At 37.4% G+C, this 22,832-nt stretch overlaps 1 protein-coding gene across 3 annotated transcripts in view; it reads left to right on the top strand.

Moving 5' to 3' along the window:
* Positions 1 to 22,832, top strand: part of ahrr.L (aryl-hydrocarbon receptor repressor L homeolog) — a 180,490-nt gene that overhangs the window by 129,208 nt on the left and 28,450 nt on the right. For all 3 annotated transcript variants that reach the window (NM_001127877.1, XM_041565207.1, XM_041565206.1), the window contains 1 exon segment: positions 14,894 to 15,023. In NM_001127877.1, the coding sequence (NP_001121349.1) occupies positions 14,894 to 15,023 (130 nt within the window).

Raw genomic sequence — 22,832 nt, 5'->3', positions numbered from 1 at the left:
AACATTGGCTCCTGATAAAATTGACCTTACTGTGTGCAAATGTGACACAGACCATAGCTTGTAAGCCCTACTGGGGATTCTTTAAAAATCACAGATAATATTTTAGAGTTAGACCATCTTAATGGCCAATGTGTATTATTTATTAGTTAAATACTATGCATCATATTCATACTTGGTTAAGCATGATTCTTTTGTAATGTTTCAGGAACATGGTGAGGCTTCTAGGCATCCAAACACTGGCGACACATTCAGTTTGCAACTCTAGTGCAGGAGTGATAAAGGTACATGCTTTCCGATAGTATGTATCCAAGTGTCTTTTCCACTGACACTGGTGAACCAAGCTATGAGAAAATACAACAAAAACTTGTATTGCTATGAAAGCTAAAACACCACATTATATATTTGTTATGCAATATTAAACAATCCAGATACAATCAGAGTTTCGAACTGTCTGCAGAACTAGTCTCCAATCCTCATATGTCCTTGTGCTTTTCATAAATATTGCCCTATGTACTAGTTATGTAAAAGTGGAAGGGCTTTAAATAGTGGTGGCTATGCCATGTGTTTTGTTCTAGGATTTGTTTTATAAGGCATGTGTTCAGCCCCTTTGCGTGCTAGAGATCTGGAAAATATGGGGAGGTTAAATATTTGAAAAGGCATCTGTCATTCATGACAAAAAACACAGGCTAGGACTGGAAAAATGTGAGGTCTAAACTAAGGATTTTGTATTTAGATTTGGGCAAGCAATGCTTTTTGTTCCTTGCACGCAATAAACAGCATGTTGCTTTTTTGAACGTTTACATGCTTTGCAATGGAAAAATATCTTACTTAATAAAATACTGAGCCTTTTCAAAGCAATGATAACATCAACACGATTAACACATTGCATGCTGCTTGAGTTGAGTAGCATTCATTAATTAAGGAACTTCTGAATTTGTAATTTTATTACATATAATAAACAGATTTAGTATTCATAGATGTAATAACTCACAAACTAGCAGTTTCAAAAGAGAAAGAGAGAGAGATTAAAACAAAGATTTATGTTGGGGCAAATCCATTGGTTAGACTTTAATAAAATAAAGTTCTGTTTACTCCGGCTATAAACGTTAAAAGTTACAAAAAAGTCTGTATTATTCTAAATACAGTAAAGTCCTATGTACTCTAGCTAACATGTACTATTATCAAAATGAAGTGTAGTTAAATAAAATCCACTGGAGAGCATGCAAGTAAAACTTCTGTGTTGTTTATTTAAAGGTGCATAGCACTATATGTTTTGGACCTCATAGGTCCTTCCTCTGGCGCAGTTAAAGAACACGTAATAGAGTAAACCTATTTAAGGCCACCTACCCCCACACCAAGCCATGTAACAATAAACAAAATCACCAAGTACACCATCTCCATCTAGTGGCCAGGTGTACTAAATATTAAACTATCAAAATGACCATAACCTTAAAATGCAAGTGTAAAATGTAGTGTTTAACAGTCTTTAGTATGTGCAGTATATTTTAGCAATACTGAAACCACTCTTAAGCATATATTGCACATTATATTGCATTTTATTAGCTTTATCATTGCAACAGTATCTATATGTCAATTGTTGGTGTGTGTTTGACAGCACTGGGGTAAATACTGTCCCCGACTCAAGCAGTGCATGTCTAGATTGGCCTGAGTCTCCTGCCAGAAAAAAGAGAAAGGTGGCAGTGCAGGATGACTAAAGTCCATCATGATGTGCTCTGTCTTTCAGTGACATTGCGTGGTGTAAATGTCCTGAATTGCTGAATGTGTACTGATGATCTTCTGAACCGTTATGAAAAAAAGTTAAAGTGTACCAATGATTTGAATTCATGCCTACAGCACCAGTATCAGGGTAAAGGAAGAAAGTTTTCATACAGATGACCAATAAATGCTACCTACTGACTGACTGTTGTGAATTACTATAATAGTGTAATTAAGAATATGTACTGATTAAAAAGGGATGTCCAAATTATCATCTTGTTTACTAAAAAGACAATAAATTATAATCAATATATACTAAACTGTAAAGCTTTCCTCCTAAGTGCAGAGATATTGGAACACTCCCTTAAAGAAGGTACAGTACTTATAGATTCAAAATTTGTATATACTAGTTAGGGTTTATTAACCTTTGTTGTCTTGCTGCATCTGGTAGGTAATGCTTCAAAAATCCTCATACCAGCTATCATTCTGACTGCAGTGGGAGTCAGTCTGTAAGACTTAATAATATGAAAGTCCCCTACACTTTGGAAAAGACTTTAAGGAGATTTTACTTTTTTAAAATAAAAAGAGATCTTCTATTCAGCCAGACACACTCAAAACTAATTGTTGCCTAATATCAAAGCTTGCTTACGGGTTGCATAAAAGGACCATTCTCTTGAACCTTTTCATAGGTTTGATTAAAGGAACAAAGTAGAACCATAAACTTCAAGATGTGTCAACTGGGTGATCTAAGAGTGGGTTGGTAGATGGCCTTTAAAAATGACAAAGCACAAAAGTATACGTTTCATATGCAACCAGAGTATCTAGTAAGTGTACTATAAAAGTATGCTGAAGTATAGGGAGTTGTGCACACTGCCATCAAAAATTCAATTGTACATGCATGTGTTCCTCTGTTCACAATCAAATACAGGTTGTAGCTAACATTTATAGAGTGGGCAATATGTCAGCTCCGGAGCAGTGTTAAAACAGCATTAGCACATGATTCTGTTGCTGCCAGTTTTCTTCAATTGTTGGCGCTGGCCGCGATGGAAATCTTGTAAACCTTGTAATCAGGAATTGACCTATTGACCTATTGAATGGGGTCAATAAGTGCAACATTCATGTCCATTTTAGCTGCTATGTATGTGATTGAGTCTTAGGGAATCCTGAGCAAACATAAACATCTTCATCCAATATTGTTATATCGAAGGTCAGCTCTAAAACTTGCGGAAAAGTGTCTATGTTATGATTACATCTGAACACCTAGGGGCAGATTCACTAACCGCCTAAAAATCACCAGCGACTGCTTCGCAACCATCGCCACACTTCGCCAGGTGAAAATTCGCTCAGACAATGCTAATTCACTAAAATGCAGAGTTTCGTCGTGGGCACCGAACGCTGGCGACCTTTTCTAAAAACAAAAATTTTAAGGACTTTTGCAGGCTATCACACTGAAAAAAGGAAAAGACGCTAGCGTTTTTTGAACTTTGATGCTATTTCCACTAAAGAATATGATGTAAGTAACAGAAGATTGAGGAAGATCTATGCACTTCAGTGTGCTTTGCCTGGTCTGAGCTGGCGAATGCAAGTCTGGCGAAAGAGGTAACGTTCAGTAAAATTCGCATTTTAGTGAATTTGCAGAGTAATGTTGATTCTCCAGAGTGAATTGTCACCTGGCGATAGAGTACGAATGAGCACTAGCGCCTATCTCTTTCACTAGCAAATTGACACCTGCGCCCGTTAGTAAATCGGCAATGTCCATGTGGGCCGTAACACTGGCGAATTGTCACTAGCGTTTGCCACTTCGCCCTTTAGTAAATCTGCCCCCTAACTGACACAAACCTATTCCTACACCTTGTTATCCATGTCATATATATTATCCTGCTTTTTATGTTGCATTATCAGGAAGTTGGTTGGGCTAGATGAGAATCCCATACAACCATGAAATGGCTTTAGGGAGATATGTCTTCTTGAAATGTACAGGTATGGGATGTGTTATCCGGAAACCCATTATCCAGAAAGCTCCGAATTATGAAAAGGCCATCTCCCATAGACTCCATTTTATTCAAATAATTTTTCAAAACAATTTTGGATATTGTGGACCATCTGAAGCCAATATCTCCTTAAGATATGACCACTGAATAGTAAAAGCTGTATCTAGCAAAACTAGTATTATTTGCATGTTTGTAAATAGGCAGGGCCACTATACTAAATGGGCAAAAAGGGGCATCTGCGAAGGGCCCACTGATTTGGGAGGCCACTGTGTCACTATGGGTTCGAAGTGGGCTTTTTTGAATTCACCAAAATGAAAATTCACTTACAGACTGACTCCCACTGCAGTCAGTATGGTGGCTGGTATGAGGATGATTGAAGCGTTACTCTTGAAACCCGTTCATCTAGAAAACTCTGAATTACGTAAAGGCCATCTCCCATAGACTCCATTTTATCCAAATCATTTTTCAAAGCAATTTCCTTTTTCTCTGTAATAATAAGACAGTACCTTGTACTTTATCCAAATTAATTAATTAATCCTTATTGGAAGCAAAACCAGGCTATTAGATTTATTTAATGTTTTTCTAGTAGACTTAAGGCTATGATTTGAAACTTCAGCAGTCTGATTGCTGGGGTTCAAATTACTCTAGTAACCATGCATTGATTTGAATGTAAGACTGGTATATTAATAGGAGAGGCAATGAATAGAAAGATGAGTAATACAAAGTAGAAATAGCAATAAATTTGTAGCTTTACAGAACATTTCTTTTTTAGATGGGGTCAGTGACCCCCATTACAAAGATGGAAAGAGTCAGAAGATAAAGGCAAATAATGCAAAAAGTATAAAAAAGAGAAAATGAAGGCCAATTGAAAGTTTGCATAGAATTTTCCAATCTATAACATACTAAAAGTTAATATAAAGATGCACCACCCATTCAAGGGCTATTGCAAAAACTTGCGTGCTTCCTGCACAAAGCACTAACAAACAAAGTTACATAATTATGTTCTAAAAACAAGAGACAATGCCCCAAGCAGCAGAGTGCAGTCACCCTTTAACCAAATCCAGTAACATTTCATCATTCTTTTTTTTTCCCATCATCCCCACATTTTAATATGGGCACACTATCAGTACTCATTGTCCTCAGGTCACATATTTTGGGAGATGCCAATGGAATTTCTAAATGGCGACGAGAATCTGTGAATATTGTGGACCATCTGAAGTCAATATCTCCTTAAGATATGGTCACTCCATAGTACATCAAAAGCTGTATCTAGCAAAACCACATAGTTAGTATTATTGGCATTTTTGTACATAGGCAGGGCCACTTTACTAAATGGGTAAAAGGGGCATCGGCACTGATTTGGGAGGCCACTGTGTCACTATGGGTCATATTTACTAAAGGTCGAAATGGGCTTTTTTAGTGAAAATTCACCAAAATGACAATTTGCATGGACATCGGCAATTTACTAAAAGGCAAAGCACACAATTTGCAAGTGAAAAAGCTCAGCACTAGAGAAGTTGTGTGCCTTTGGCCAGGTGAATATTCATTCAGATGAACGATCATTACTTCACAAATTTATCGTATTTAAGTGGTTTTCGCCAGAGTCGGTTTCACAAGTTCTATCTGGTGAATTGATAAGATGAAGCTACATTCACAACATTATGTTTTTTAATAAGAAGTGACCATTTCCAGCAATTTCACCAACAATCACTAATAAAGACATATATATGACCTGTATGTACGCACCATATTTAAAATGATGTAAGTATACTGTAAGTATTTTATCTTTTAACTATTTAAAAGTTTTGCTAGGAAGAAAGTAAAGCTAGAGAAAATCCGCTTAGAAACGTTCATGCTAATGAAGTTTCGCTGGCAAAAGTACGCCAGCATTCATTTGACAATACAAAACTTTGCATTTTGATAAATACACGTGTTTGCTTCAAAATAACATCTGACGAAGTTGCTCGAAGTATGGCGGAGCTTCCAAGGTGAAAATATACCCTTTAGTAAATTTGCCCCTATGTCTTTCCTTTTTTTGTTAATTACATTTTTCCACTCCTTCCATCCCAAGAAATATTTTAAGCGATAAGTATCATTCATTCCTGGATACTTGTATATTACTAAGGGGTATATTTATTATGCAGCAGGATAATACACCACACAACGCCAGACTTCACCATGTAAAAAACTGTGTAAAATTTTTACACATATATTTCTTAGAGAGACTTCCACCAGAAGCAATGAAAAATTACACACACCTTGATAAATTTGCCATTTATTTTACACAGCTTTTCAGTGAATTTCATTTTACACAGCTTAATAAATATGTCCCTTACCTAAAATTCCTGCTATGATCTTCTGCTTTTAACAGGTCTAGTATTCTGACCCACAAATACTTTACCACATGGGCATTTAATCATATAGACAACACCCTTGGTATCACATGTTGAAAAATATTTCTTAGTAACCTTATATCCAGCTGAAATCTTTATCCATAGGGTATCCACACACCCCAGAGCTATCCCTGGTAATGTCTTTAGTGTGTGGCTTTAATTCTGGCTTTTCATAAAGCTAAACTTCTCTACATTTTTAATCCTTATATCCCTCCTAAAAAGGGTGCACCCATCTCATTCTCTATTATTTCAGTAATCATTTTTGGAATACACATTTTTTAAACTCCAGGGTTATATGGTTGGAGTTTAAATGTTCAGTGGATCCATAGTTTATTTCCTAATAAATAATAGACTTGTTTTGATGCAAAATCTGTCAGCATTGCACTGGGTCTGTTTCTGAAATGTGGAAAGAGGCCCAGCTGGTGGTAACTCTACAATAAAGTAGCAACCCCGCTGGTTTTTATTTGTTGATATTTTTTTTGGTATGACAAACCGCAGCAAGGGAATATTCTAGTTTAGATGTAACTGTCTGTCAGTAGCAATATTGTGCAGTCAGCCTCATAGACTCTCATGGCCTGGTGGAGTCTCACTGACACGACAATTCCTTTAACTTTAACAAAGTCAGTTTACAGTTTTCACAAGTTTGGGGGAGCTACTGTAAATACATGCAGTTAAAGTTTTTATTAAACTAGAGAAATCGTATATTACATATATGTTTGAATGTAACATACATGCATAGCATAATTTGTTTAAATTAGATTTTTATTTGTGAATTTATAGATTGAATTACCTCTTGGAGTAGCGGCATAACATCTAATCCATTTATGCCACTTGAAGTAGTACTTCATATACTTCTATTTGTGTCTGTAGTGGAAAATCAGGAACACAATCTAGTAAATATCTTAGGGGCAGTAACATAGTAACATAGTAAGTTAGGTTGAAAAAAGACAAATGTCCATCAAGTTCAACCTTTGAAGTCTATATATAAAACCTGCCTAACTGCTAGTTGAAAAAAAATTTGTAGCCTCTCCAATTTGCCTCAGAGGGGGAAAAAATTCAGACCAGTCCCTGGATCAACTTGTACTATAAACTGTCTTCCATAATCCTGCAAACCTGCAAAAATCCTACTCGACCCTCCGTGCAGATTCTGTCCAGCGGAGTTCACGGGCGCCATCTTCAGCCGCTTCGGTAATCCTTGGAATGAGACCGGCGCTTCAGCAATTTTCTTAAGTTTCAGCGCATGCGCAGTTGTCACGATACAGAAAATTGCTCCAACTGTTCATTCTGAAGATTACAGAAGAGAAGAAAATGGCTCCCGTGAACTCCGCTGGACAGAATCTGCACGGAGGGGTAAGTAAAGAGTTAGGGACATTTGCCCGGGTAGCAGCTAGGCTGGAGGGGAGGAGGGAGGGGGGTCTATGTAGGGTAGGGGTTAGGGGTATTTTAACTTTAGGGTTTGCTTCTCCTTTAAAGCTATCTGATGTATCAGCCAGTATGACTGATTCACGGAGAACTAAATGTGGATGTTTTACTGCATGCACTGCTATATTGTGGTTTTGGTACGGTTATTTAGTATAAACGTGAGAGTCTGCTTTGTATGAATTCATGTTAAATGGATGTCAAATATTTGATCCAGGGAATGTTTCTATGTTTCTGATTGGCATGTTTCCTAACATATGGCACCTAAACTATACAGTGGGCACATGTGTAGGGCAATATAACACCTCTATTTTATTTTATTAAGGTTCCGTGGCCTTGTGTAGTGTAATCTAGTTACTGCAACATATACATCCATTGTACTTTAACTTCACGCCGTATGCTAATTAGGCATCGCTAGCGTAACTTTGAACTGTTTATTGTATTATCGCTAGCGAAACTTCGCAAGCGTTCAGAACCCTGGACGCAACTTCGGATTTTCGTGAATTATCGTTGCCCTGGCGAATGCTCCATGCTCCTTCTATTAGTCCTACTGGACAAATGCTGACAATGCCTGTACCACCTGCATTAAAGACTGAATACAGTGTGCTGAGGTAATCAGTTGCAGTAGTAAGCAGAATGGGCTTAGCCCATGATTAAATGCCCTGGGGGGGCACGAAACGCGTAGGGCCAATGGGAGATACTGTTACTATATATTTCATAAATACATATATGAATTACATTTTTCACTTTATTTTTGGCACCCCTTGGGAGTTTTTCTGAGTGCCTGATACCCCACTTTTTTGTATTCTGCTAGTTTATCTGTTCACTAAGCTGTAGGTCTGGGGCTGGTGCACCTCTCAGATTTTCTCAGATTCACTGTCATCTGGTATGGTGCCTATGGATTGGAGAAAAGCTGATGTTATTCCAATATTTAAAAAGGGATTACGATCACAGCCTGGCAATTATAGGCCAGTAAGCTTGACATCTGTGGTAGGCAAATTATTTGAAGGCTTGTTAAGGGATCACATTCAAAAATTTTTCCTAATGAATGGCATTATGAGCAACAATCAGCATGGCTTTATGAAGGATAGGTCATGCCAGACGAATTTGATTGCTTTTTATGATGTGGTAAGTAAGATTCTGGACAGTGGGGGGGTAGTAGATGTGATCTATTTGGATTTTGCCAAAGCGTTTGATACTGTGCCCCACAAACGACTGCTTTCTAAACTAAGGTCTGTTGGGCTTAATGAAGGCGTTTGCACGTGGATAGGAAACTGGCTACAGGATTGGGTACAGAGGGTGGTTGTTAATGGGACATTCTCTACTTGGAGTAAGGTTCTTAGTGGGGTCCCCCAGGGCTCAGTATTGGGTCCACTTTTATTTAACTTGTTCATTAATGACTTAGGGGAGGGTGTTGTAAGTAATGTATCAGTGTTTGCAGATGATACAATATTATCCAGCCCAATTAATTCCATCCAGGATGTGGCATCCTTGCAACATGATCTTGACAAACTGGCAATCTGGGCAGCTAAGTGGCAAATGAGATTCAATGTTGATAAATGTAAAGTCATGCACCTGGGATGTAAAAATATCCAAGCCACTTATACCCTTAATGGGACTGCACTAGGCAAATCCATTATGGAAAAGGACCTTGGAGTCCTTGTAGATGATAAACTTGGCTGTAGCAAGCAATGCCAGTCGGCAGCATCAAGGGCAAATAAGGTCTTGAGCTGTATTAAAAGGGGCATAGAGTCAAGGGAGGAGGGGGTCATTCTTCCACTGTATAGAGCACTTGTAAGGCCCCATCTAGAATATGCCTTACAGTTTTGGTCTCCATCACTCAAACAGGACATTATTGTATTAGAGAGGGTACAGAGAAGGGCAACTAAGCTGGTAAAATGTATTGAAAATCTTAGCTATGAGGAAAGACTGGCCAAATTGGGGATGTTCACGCTGGAGAAGAGGCGCTTAAGGGGTGATATGATGACTATGTATAAATATATAAGGGGATCATATAATAATCTCTCTAATGCTTTATTTACTAGTAGGTCTTTCCATCTGACACGAGGTCACCCATTCCGATTAGAAGAAAAGAGGTTCCGCCTAAATATTTGGAAGGGGTTTTTTACAGTGAGAGCTGTGAAGATGTGGAATTCTCTCCCTGAATCAGTTGTACAGGCTGATACATTAGATAGCTTTAAGAAGGGGTTGGATAGCTTTTTAGCAAGTAAGGGAATACAGGGTTATGGGAAATAGCTCATAGTCCAAGTTGATCCAGGGACTAGTCCGATTGCCATTTTGGAGTCAGGAAGGAATTTTTCCCCCTCTAAGGCAAATTGGAGAGGCTTCAGATGGGTTTTTTTTTTGCCTTCCTCTGGATCAACTGGCAGATAGGTAGTTAATAAAAAAAAAAAAAGGTTGAACTCGATGGACATGTGTCTTTTTTCAACCTTACTTACTATGTTACCTGGACCACCTGTTCCACATGGTGAGGGATTAATACATTGTATCCTGTGCCCCCTTTTTTGGTGGTTTAATATAAAGTAGTGAGCACACCAGACTTAATATATTTTAATTTTAAAGGTGGACTGGGTTTTAGACTCATCACTGGATGTGCCCATCTATATACAGTATATAACTTGTGCTTACCACTTTTAAACACTACTACACTCAGGTTGTTTGGTGCTTTATGATAATGCTGTATCTGTTGAGGTAACAGGCTTCACCTATTTCTGAACTCAAGTATATCACTGTAGTGTGCAATGGATTGGATAACCATGGACACCCAGAAAACTGCAATAGTGAACTCTCTAACTTTGACTACGTTAGTACAAGACCTGTTTCTGTAGCAAGGCTTAGCAGCTCTTACAATGTCAGATAAATAAGAGATTTATTAAGTTAACACTTTTAACCCTCCAAGCTTCTGTACAAGACCTGTTTCTGTAGCATATCATAAAAACTTTTTGTGTTCTGACTGCCCAAAAAATAGAGTGAAGGAACGTCATCATAGATGTCCTAACAGGCACGGATAAAGATACTGCTCTCCTCGATTGGAATAAGGATTCCACATGCAGCCCTATAGAAATCTATCTTTATTTATGTAAAGATTTCGGTCTGGGTAGCATTTTTAGGAAAAGGCTTGGCCACATGAAAGTTTACATTAATGCTTATGACTTATGTCTGAATACTTCCTGCCACCACAAAATTTAAACATGTTTGCTCATGTGACTTCTTCTTACGATTTGGGTGCTCTATATCTCAACAGTCCATCTGATGAAAGTCACCAAGTATAGCAATAAACCTAAATCAGGCACTCCAGCATTAATTAAAAAACAAGATGTTCTACCTGCAGGGCAGGGAGCCAAGCACAGAATACATTTGTGATTTCACTGAATTTTTCACCTTACACTCTGCCCTGCAGGTAGTAATTGACCTCTTTAATCTCAAATTGATACTTAATGCAAACAAATGCAGTTTTCATTTTTCTGTGAGCAGCTTTTCCCTGTATGTTTCACAAAATTTCTCCCCTTAGCTAAGGGGCCCATTTTTCCATTCCCGTAAAAAAGTGTTCTATCACTTACAGATGGTTTTCCATCTTGCATTCGACGGCTCTGCTACTTTCAGTTGTCACCTAATACTATTACGTTACCTCTATAATGTAGAGAGGGTGCTAGCTGCATTTCAATTTCCGCACCAATACGTTCCAAGCCAAAATAGGGGATGTGTTTCAGATAGCAGGCAGGGGAAATTTGCCATAAACAATAACTTCTCATTGTATCAGTGATATAGCGTAACAGCTATGTAGGAACTGGATTCTCAGTAATGATTTCCAAATGTCTGGAAGTTAATGCAAGCTGCGCTGAAACTACTGCAGTTGTGCATAGAGATGTGTTATCCCTCAGACCAAGTCATTAACACTTTGAATTCTCTTTATTACTTACCTTTAAATTCTAATCACTACTCATTTGCATTGATTCACTTGCATATCACCTGTGCTTAATGCCTCAAAAGTTTTAATTATAGTTATATAATTATAATGTAATAGTAAAATGCCAATGTGATACTGGCCCCGAAATAATAGACACAGCAGGCCCAGGAAACACACAGAGCCTGTTGGATTTCCTAATAGATTAATCATTTCAATATAGATCAGCGAAACATATAAATTCCAATATAAATGTGCAAAATAGGGGGCTACAAAGATTTTGCTATGAGGCCCAGGGACTTCTACACATATCTCTATAATGATTCCAGATAATTATGACTTTCAAATGGAGTAATTATTAATGGAAATTTTACATCTGTGTACAAAGTTCTATTTAGTGAAATGATGCATTCCAATGATATAGAAAGTATCAGAATTTAGACTCTGAGGGGTATATTTACTAAAGGTGGCTCATTTGTGATATAGATTGTGCAATACACTTCAGCCATTATTCTTTTGAGGTATTGCAGAATTAATTATGATCTTGTGCTTTGCAAATAAGTTGCATTTTATGCTTTAATATTGCATCATTTCTTTAAAATGTGCATTATTATGGCAAATAATAATAAAACATGAGATCACCAGAGTGCAGTATCAGTGTTTTCTGCCTACCATTATTTCATAAAACTTCATTTTATACCTCCTTCAGTGGCAGAATAGACACTTCGTTAGCTTTTAAATGGAGATTGGCTGTCTATTAACAGCATACAAGCCACAGTTTTGGTTTAACCCTTCCATAACAAAAGGTGTAAAAGCCTAGTTTTATTTTTTAAATAAGTAAAAAACTGAAAAAGTGACTCATTCAAACAAAAAGTATATTATATGTATATATTTATTTATATATTTATATACATATTTGTGTTATTTTGCTTGTTTTAACTTGATGAATCAAGTAATAACATCTCACAAAGATAAAAAGAAATGTATAATGAGTATTCAGTTCTTAAACTGGGGCAAAAAAAGTGGAAGGATGCCATGCGTGTCACCAGAATACCACACCCACAATTATAGCCACATGCACTCTTAGGGCTCTTACTCACGAGCGTTTTTACCTGTGCTCCCCTGCTTTCCGTTTTTCGGTGTTCAGCCGTAGGGGAGCGCAGGAATAGACACATTTCATTATTTCAAATGGGGCTGTACTCACACAGGAGCATGTAGGCGCCGAACGCAGGTTGAGACGCAACATGCTGCATTTTTCCTGCGTTCGGCACCTACATGCACCTGTGTGAGTACAGCCCCATTTGAAATAATGAAATGCGTCTATTCCTGCGCTCCCCTGCTGCTGAAAAACGGAACACAGGGGAGCGCAGGTAAAAACGCTCGTGATTAAGAGCCCTTATAATAAGCCATGCCAAACTAAACTTTCGGATTTTTCGGATTTTGCCCACTTTAAAGCAAAGCCATTTTGTTATTTCCATCTACTCAACAATTTGATGCCCAATATGCATAGATTTAGCACAGTATGTTGTCTGTAGGTATCCTAAAATGAAAAAGTGCATAAAATTTTCTTGGATGGTAATTCAGCTTCTGCAAACACAGCACACTTCCTGCATGCTATGTATAGTAAGACCCCCTAACAGTAAAAATATATAATTGAAAAGTAACACATTTTGTTGAAGCCAACATGGGTAAATAGTTGTATGTAAGTCAGATGTATGTAACTTGAGGACTCCTTGTATTAGATACGGCAAATATCTGTAAGTTTTACATTACTGAATTTGTTGTTTTCACTGTTCTGAAGTTTGATTTTATGCATGGCATCCTAAAACATATACATTTATAAATAAAATTATTGCTTTAAATACTTAGGGTTTTATTTACTAATAAAGAAAGCTGGAGCAAACTCCCATCCACCATTTTACCTTATTTATCATTAAAATAACTCAAATAAATTGGATCGTAGAAAACTCGAAGCCTATGATTTTTTTCGGACCTTTCTCCCAAGTTGCTCATTTTTTCCGGGGTTATTGCCTGACAACTCCAAATTATTCAGATTATCGCGCTAAACCAAGCACAGACCACAATATCTTCAAATTGGGATAGGAACATCTGCCATTGACTTATACATGACCACAATAGGTTAGAGATGCTGGATTTTGGATTCAGGCTTTTTGCAGTATCTGGGTATAATAAATCTTGAACATTTTTTGTCTTTTTTTTCACAGAAAATTTGAGTTTTTGCCCCGAATGGTAGTAAGCACTGGTGTCCTAGAAATTGTTGGAACTGTGGTTGTATTGCTGATACAGTGATGCTTACGTGTGTGTGTGTTGCTCTAGAATTACTTATACTAGCTTCAGAGGAAGGTAGTTTGAACTAAAAAGGTCCAAACACAACTATCCTAAGATGACATCTTGTAGTGGGTAATGATTTAGGAAGAAATCGGAAAGCAGGAAAACATACCACAGTTTGCAAACAGGATAGCAGTGTCATTCTGATTGACTTATTTTCTTAATGGTAGTATTTTTACATTCCTGCTCCTCAGACTAACAGAATGGGTAATAGCATTAGGAAAACAGGTCGAACATTTAAAGCATTGTGATAACTCAGTGAAGTAATGATTTTGTCCTGGCTTTAAAGGGCATAGGACACATCACAGAGGAGTCCCATGACCATATAAAAGCACAAGGCCAAATGCGGTCATGGAACTCCGAGATGACTTTTAATATCCTCATGTTTATCAGGTGTTGCCCCTCTGAGGCAAATTTGAGAGGCTTCAGGTGTTTTTTTTTTTGCTTTCCTCTAAATCAACTTTTTTCAACCTAACTTACTATGTTACTATGCATATATAATAATACACACGTTTCACATCTATGGCAGTCTAACAGTTTTATACACCCCTTAAAGGAGAACTAAACACTTACCCTACATAGACCCCTACATAGACCCCTCCCTGCTCCCCCCAAGCCTAGCTGTTACCCCTGGTAAATGCCCCTAACGCTTTACTTACCCCTCGGTGCAGATTCAGGGCATTAGAGTTCATGGGCGTCATCTTTTTCACTACGGTGAAAAAGATGACCTATGCAAGAATGATTATATAAACATAACAGTTGGCAAAATATTTGTTAATCATATAAGAGAACATTCTTTATGAAGCCCAAAAACTGTAATTTGCATCAATGTTTTCATCATTTAAGGAACATAAACTATTTGAAATTGCATGTTTAAGCCTATATATTTATGGATTTAATTTTATTGAGGCCTTGCCTACGTTTCTCATCTCTGCATACAGATGTACTTACTCTCCACACTTAATCAGTTTTCATCAAGTTTTGAACTTCATTTTCAAATGTCCAGCACACCAAATAAGTCAATTAATATACATATATAACACAATATGTATTTATGTTGGGCTTTGTAACATGTTGCTGTCATTTGTAATTTCTTTCAGACTGACGTTATGCATCAAAATGTATATGATTATATCCACGTGGATGATCGGCAGGAATTCTGCAGGCAGCTTCACTGGGCTATGAACCCTCAGCAGATGGAAATTGCACAGGAATCTCAGACGGACACAGGTTGGCTTTGCCAGATATTACAAAATAAAGAACAAGAAAGACTTGCAAAATCTTTACCTGTAACATTCAATGTGTGTTTTTTTCTGTACAGTACAAATATCAAATATTTGGCAAGACTTACTTCAATAAGAAAAGTTTCATGGTTTTTAATGTGAATTTTATTAATTTATAAATTAACTTATATCTGAGCCTTTTTGTGGTCATGTATTAGTGTTATACTTTCATTATTTCATGCTAATTTTCTGCCATTATTTCTGGGCACATTGAAAAAGGTAAAAATCTGTTCTTTACATCTAAGAAACTGACTAGTCATTATTTGGCATACTGTATATTTTATTATATATTTATTGCTGTTGCATCCTGGTGGCAGTCCTGCTAGGAAACTCAGATACCGTACTGTTACAGAGTGTGTCTCCTTAAAAACCATTAACAAAAGAAAAATTTTGAGAAAATAAATATTTAGAGGTTTGATGGATCGTGGAAGGGAATTCCAGATAAGAAAGTCAGCTCTAACAATAACGATACATAATTACCAAGTCAATTAGACTTTTGGTGACTGCTTGTTTGAGAAACATACATGTACTAAAATTATTCCAAGTCAGGTGAAAGTGGGATGATTTAGTTATTGAATAAATATGAGGATGAACAGATTGGACAGAATCAAATATAGAACACAGTGCCTGAAGTAGAGTTGTTAAATGAAATAGATTTCTGGAATGTTAGTAGTGAGTATTGAAGGGGGGATATTCAAGTAGAAATGGCTAACAAAGATACCCAAGACTAAAGGTGGCCATAGATGGACCGATAATATCATACAAAATGAATTTTCATATGATATTCGTTGCGTGTATGGTGTAAAACAAGCCGAAAGTTATCGGCAGATAACGGCTCGTTGATCAGACTGGCCGAATATTTTGATCGGGTGTCTTTGAAGACATTCATATGTTAAGTAATCAGCAATATCTAGACGTAAGTGAACATAAGGAAGGTAAGGAAGAATTTATCTAAGTAAATTAAGTAATTACATGAAGTGCAGGTTGTTGGAATTAATAGGAGAGCAGTAGAGATTTGGATTTGCAAAATTCTGGTTCTGATGAGCATGTGTATATGACTTCTGGAAAGCTCAGCTTTGAGCTATATGCCAAGTTTGGATCTGTTTGGGGTCTTGCATGTCATGAATTGGTAGGAGCAAGCTAATTAAGGGCAGCATTGAGTGTGCTATTACAGATTTAACCAAATTAAAGGAGAACAAAAGCACAATACAAATGCATGCAGTAGATAAGATAAGATTCTTTATTTGTCACATGCATAGTTATACAGGTACAACATGCAGTGAAATAAGAAATAGGAAGCAATAAAGTTATTAGTAATAAAGTTACATAGATCTCACATGTTTGTGGCAACTTTGCTGCTTGGCATTCATATTTCCTTTCGTCTGACAAGACATCTGTACAGTGGCGTAACTACCGGGTGAGCAGGGGGTGCGATTGGGCCAGGGCCCGCACCCCCTCAGGGCCCCCCGGCAGCTCGCATGCCACTGACTCCGGCAGCGGAAAATTACATACAGAGGGGGGCGGGCCCGGCTGCACGTCCCGCGCCAGGGCCCGCACCCCTCTAGTTACGTTACTGCATCTTTATAATGACAGGAAAGCAAAGTGATACAGGAGATAATAACCACATTGAATCTCTTGGCGCATAGTGCATAGGGCACCCTGTACATATCATCTGCTTAAGGCAGATATTAAATACAGGTATGGAATCCTTTATCCAAAAAAATATTATCAAAAAAGCTCCAAATTACCAGATGGCCCAATTCAAATTTTTTTTTAATTATTTGCTTTTTCCTGTTTAATAATAAAAGAGTCTCTTGTACTTGATCCTAACTAAGCTGCATGAATCCGTATTGGTGGCAAAACACTGCTATTTAATGTTTAAATTATTTTTAGCAGTTTCAAGGTTTGATGATCCAAATTACAGAAAGATCACTAACTGTATCTGAAAAGCTCAAGGTCCCAAGCATTTGAGATAATAGATCTTATATAAGTACAGGGTTTCACTGCCAATGTAGTGTAGATGGTAGGTTGGCTTGTCACTTTTTTAAAAAAGTAATTACACGCAGGCAAGGGGCAGTGACAAAAGGAGGCAGAGGGGCAGGACAATCATGCAGTAAGGGAAGGAGATGATGCAATGGGAAGGTACCACAATGCCACAGGTAGCTCTTGCAAAAGAAGAGAAGAGGTACTTTTCCTGTCAATATGGATCAGGGGATCAAATAGGATGAACTTAAATAGTTCTGCTCCAGCAGAATTCTGCACTGACATCCATTTCTCAAAAGAGCAAACAGATATTTTTATATTCAATTTTGAAATCTGACATGGGGCTAGACATTTTGTCAATTCCCAGCTGCCCCTGGTCATGTGACTTGTGCCTGCACTTTAGGAGAGAAATGCTTTCTGGCAGGCTGCTGTTTTTCCTTCTCAATGTAACTGAATGTGTCTCAGTGAGACATGGGTTTTTACTATTGAGTGTTGTTCTTAGATCTACCAGGGAGCTGTTATCTTGTGTTAGGGAGCTGTTATCTGGTTACCTTCCCATCGTTCTGTTGTTTGGCTGCTGGGGGGGGAAGGGAGGGGGTGATATCACTCCAACTTGCAGTACAGCAGTAAAGAGTGATTGAAGTTTATCAGAGCACAAGTCACATGACTTGGGGCAGCTGGGAAATTGACAATATGTCTAGCCCCATGTCAGATTTCAAAATTGAATATAAAAAAATCTGTTTGCTCTTTTGAGAAATGGATTTCAGTGCAGCATTCTGCTGGAGCAGCACTATTAACTGATTCATTTTGAAAACTTTTTTTTTCCCATGACAGTATCCCTTTAAGGGTATTACAAATTTACCATCAACTATAAGGCTAAATAGGTAAAATACCAGCTAGGTGTCAATGCGCAATTAGGCCCAATTACTTGGAGTCCTACAATATGAAAAATGTATCCTATATAATGACCCTAACCAAATTCCCTACAGTTTTTGGTAGTTAATAATTGTCTATATCTAATAATTTAAGTATTATAGACACTTAACATTCTACAATTTAATTAACAGGAAGAACAAAAAGGGTTTGATCACTGCTTATGCCCCTGAGATTTCACTTACATTTTCACCACAACTGCAACATGATGCATCACTATAGCAGGCTAAAAAAAGTTCTGCCCTTTGGCCTACTCCTAAAAACTTTATCTGTTCCATTTACTAATGCTGAACAGTATAAAAATACTTAACCAGTATAAATATATACAATAAATCACATTATTCTAATTTACTTTATTCAGATGAGAAACTGATCCAGCATGCATCCATCTATTCTCTTGGTCAATTTTTTTTCTTCTTTAAGTACTACTGGATTCCTTAATAGCATTACGTGTATCTCTTTCAATTCCTTTTTATAATACCATAAAACTAAACAATGTCAGATTCTCTCACTGTGAACTTTTGCCTTTTTTAAAGTCAACTAAAGTACCAGTTAATCATGAGTCCATGTAAAATAGAAGGCAACACCAGAGAAATGTAGAAGTTAAGGTTGCTCATAGAGCTGCTGCCACTGCAGTGCTATACCAGGGCCTGGCCAAGGTATTTTTGCACCCTAGGCAAGGGCTTCAATCAGTGTCCCCCCCACCCAGTCCTGCATTACCATTTCCCACCTTACCAGTCATATAGCCCCCTGTACCTGTGCCAGCACCTATCATATTGCCTCCATTTGTACCTATGCCAATGGAAGTCAATACCTCAGATTGCCCCCAGGCCCCAATCTGTACATGTGCCAGAATAAGCCAAAACATCCATCATATTTTTACCCCCAATCTGTACCTATGCCAGCGGCAACCAAAAGAATCCACCATATTGCCCCAATTTGTATCTGTTCCAACAGTAGCCAAAAATCCATCATATTGCCCTCAAACATCTGTGTACCTGTGCCAGCAGCCACCATATTGCCCCATGTACCTGTGCAAACATCAGCCAAAAATCCACACTATTGCCTCCATATATGTACTTGTGCCAGCAGCAGCCAAATAGCAATCATATCATCTGTTTACCTGTGCAAGTAGCAGCCAAGATATTGCCCACAAATATGTACCTGTGCCAGCAGCTGCGAAAACGGAGCTGGGGAGTGATTCTGTCTGTAGTACGAATCACAGGCAAGAGGGCGTTGGAACAGGGGGTTTATAAAGTTGAAAACTATCAAAGGCCAAGCAAATCAGGGTTTAAAAAAGAAAGGAAACTCCCCTTAAAAGTGTGCCCCCCCCCCATGATTGCGCCCTAGGCGGGCGCCTACTCTGCCTACCCCTAGTTCCGGCCCTGTGCTATACATAGCCTATAGTTAATAAAGGCTGTAGTTATCCTTTCAAAATTTGTAACGTTCACATTGGCTTTACTGCAGTCGTGTAGTAACGACCCAGATAAAAAACAGTCTTAAAGTCTTAGAAGTAGCTGTCTATCTGTATTGAAGTTATCTCTCTACACATTACTGAATTTATGCCATGCATGCTAGATATTTATCATTTGTAATCTTTAGTTATATCTGAACTTCCTTCTTTGTTAGACAACTTCTTTAATTGTGTACATTGCATACTTTGTGCATTCTTTGTGGTTTGCTTTCTAACGTCTTTAAATATTAACAATCGTTGTGATCTCCCTTTTTTCCTTCTAATTGTTCTAATACCATCTTCTTCAGCCACAGCCTGATTTTATCTGTATTATCTTTGGTATAATAGTGTATATTTGCTGCAGTACTTAAAAGCTAGAATGAGTACCAATGGAAATAGCTGGATTTTATATTTTGTATTCATTTTTTAAATTATATAATTTATTTAATTTATTAATTTTTAGCCAGTTTTATGCTTGAATATCTCCAGGTATCCTTGGATAGCTATACTGTGGGCAGAAAAACACACAAGCATGAATTTTTGTCCAAAATCCAGTTTGTGTCTGTACCCAGGCTGACAGCGTGTCCCTGGGTACAGACAGGCCAGAGAGCAGTTCAGAATGGAGGGGCATTTTTTTGCTCTGTGCTTATACTAAGGCAGAGAACCTGCATGGCAGGTGGCAGTTGCCTTAAAGTCAGTTGTCTGAAGCCTCTTCAGTCTTACTTGGTACAATAGATTTGTTTAAAATGATGAAGGATGAAGGAGGATTTAAGACAATCAACACAATCGTATAATTATAGTATCCATTCTTATCTTTGCAGGCCATAAAGCAATTAATAGTGATTTAGGTAAGGGTGACACCACAACAAATTGCCTGTCATACAAGCAGACAGAATCTGAGTCTAGAAGAAGACAGAATGTATACATCTTCCTAGCCTAAGACTAGCTAGAAAAAATGTCTATAAGAATTTATATAAATCAAAACGCTTGTTAAAACTAGACATTGTTTTCAGGTTTAAACAAAATCTTTTTTATGTGAGGATAATTTAACAAATTGTAAACATTTGCACAGGGATATTAACACCTTCTAAAACCTAAATACTCCACAGGAATCACTATCCCAGGAAGGAAGAATTTAGGTGTATTGTGGGTTGGAGTTTTGCCTTAATTGTGACATGGACTGAATGTGTTACTGTGCTTTGATTTTTAATTATACAAATTTTTTGTTTGTGATCGGAAGAATGCACTTTAATTGTTGGTAGGGCCCACAACCCAGGGGGCCCAAGTGACCAGTGGGATAATAGTTGGGATTTCCTTTGGTGGAGGGCCCTGTTTAAATAATAGTATGGGGCCTTTTGATTACTGATGGCTGCCCTGAGTCAGGATGCTGGACCTGATGTGGCCTTGATATTTGAGTTGTTGTTGTACTGCCACCAATAAGGAAAACGAGTGCCATCTCTTTGGAAAGGTGTTATAAACCATAAAGTCTGTGCTTGTTTTCTGCTTTATATTGGAATAAATAGGCACACTATATATTCACAGTACTGAAGAAAAAATATAATATTGCTGTTTATTGTATTGACCCTTATATCTCTGATCACACCTAGCACACTTTTAGGGTAGTTTTGTTTGTAAATCGCAAAACCTTCCTGAGAAAACATTTTTTCAAGAAATATTTTCAAGAAATTCTCATTATTAATCTTAGAAAATTACTAGATAAAACATATGAAGGAGCATAAGAATTCACTAATTTGCCATTGTCATATGTGATTGTCATACACACATATAGAAGAGTGGAGTATACTGTATTTGTTAAAAAAAGAACTTTGTGAGATGTATCCAGTGTCCTGCTGCTGCCATCTATTGAAAAATTTAAGTATTTTAGGGTATGTAGTCACAGATAGCATCAAATTTGGAAATATGTTTTGGGGGTTTTTTTTCTTTAAAAAAAGTAAACAAAGACACATACAGTAGGTACATATAGTGTTTAATGATACAATATATCATATGACTGGAAAGCTTATGGGGGGCATTGAATATGCCCCCCGGAAGAAATCAAGCGCACTAAAAGGGAAAAGGGTAAGCAATATCTTAGGCGTCATCAAAGTTGTGAACCTTTTAGGAGCCAGCTTTTTAAATGACAAGTCAACCCTAAAATAAAAATTACATAAATAAAAGAAAACACATTCTAAGCAATTTTTCGAAATACATTTATTAAAAATGTTGGCGCTTTTAAAGTTATTTTTAAAAACAATTGCAATTGAAAGCAGCAATTGCTTAACTCCTGGTTGTTACTTTTTAAACAATGTTGCAAATGTCTGAATTCCCTGCAAAGACCGGTCTGTTAATCAGATGGCTTTTCTTACATTGTTTCAAAAGTCTGAGCCACCAGGGCAGAAACTTCAAAAGGGACAGAAAAGTACTCCTTTCAGTAGCAATACATATACAAATAACTTAAAACCACAGAAAAAATGTAATGAATGTATATTGCAACGTTGCTTAGAACTATATTTTATTTTATTAGGCAAAAATTATTGTTTTGTGCAGTGGCGTAACTAGATGTTGCTGGGCCCCACAGCAAATTAATTTTAGGGCCCCCAACATATCCAGTATTTGTCCTGTTTTACCAATATATGTTCAAATTGCTCATCAATGAGAGCCTCATGGGGCCCCCTGTACCTCCTGGGCCCCCCTGCAGCTGCAGGGTCTGCTTCCTCTGTAGTTACGCCCCTGGTTTTGGGTTTAAGACTGTAAATAATTCTATAAAATCATTTTAACTTCATATCTTGACATCTATAAACTCCCACATAAGTGATATTATTATAGGTATATAAGTTTAAAAGTATACACATTGTTATAGAGATACCTTAATATCACTTTAAAGGGGCAGTAGTTCCCTCGTTAGTATATATAATACTGTATAGTAATATAGTTAGATAGTTAAGTTGGGTTAAAAAAATTACCAAAGTCCATTAAGTTCAACACCTCCAAATGAACCCCAGTGGCCATATATACACATACTTATACCCACCTATTTATACACTCATAAAAATACTGTAACTATATGTAATATTATCCATATTCATTTATAGCCTTTGATATTATGGGGCCCATTCATTAAGTTCGAGTGAAGGAATAGAAGAAAAAATACTTTGAATTTCGAAGTGTTTTTTTGGCTACTTTGACCATCGAATGGACTACTTCGACCTTCGACTACGACTTCGACTTTGAATCGAACGATTCGAACTAAAAATCGTTTGACTATTCGACCAATCGATAGCCGAAGTACTGTCTCTTTAAGAAAAAACTTCGACCCCCTAGTTCGCCACCTAAAAGCTTCCGAACTCAGTGTTAGCCTATGGGGAAGGTCCCCATAGGCTTGCCTAA

Source organism: Xenopus laevis, chromosome 6L, assembly GCF_017654675.1.
Source record: "Xenopus laevis strain J_2021 chromosome 6L, Xenopus_laevis_v10.1, whole genome shotgun sequence".
In the NCBI taxonomy this organism is placed as follows: domain Eukaryota; kingdom Metazoa; phylum Chordata; class Amphibia; order Anura; family Pipidae; genus Xenopus; species Xenopus laevis.
The sequence above is the reverse complement of the archived record's forward strand: the minus strand, read 5'-3'. Positions and strand labels throughout refer to the sequence as shown.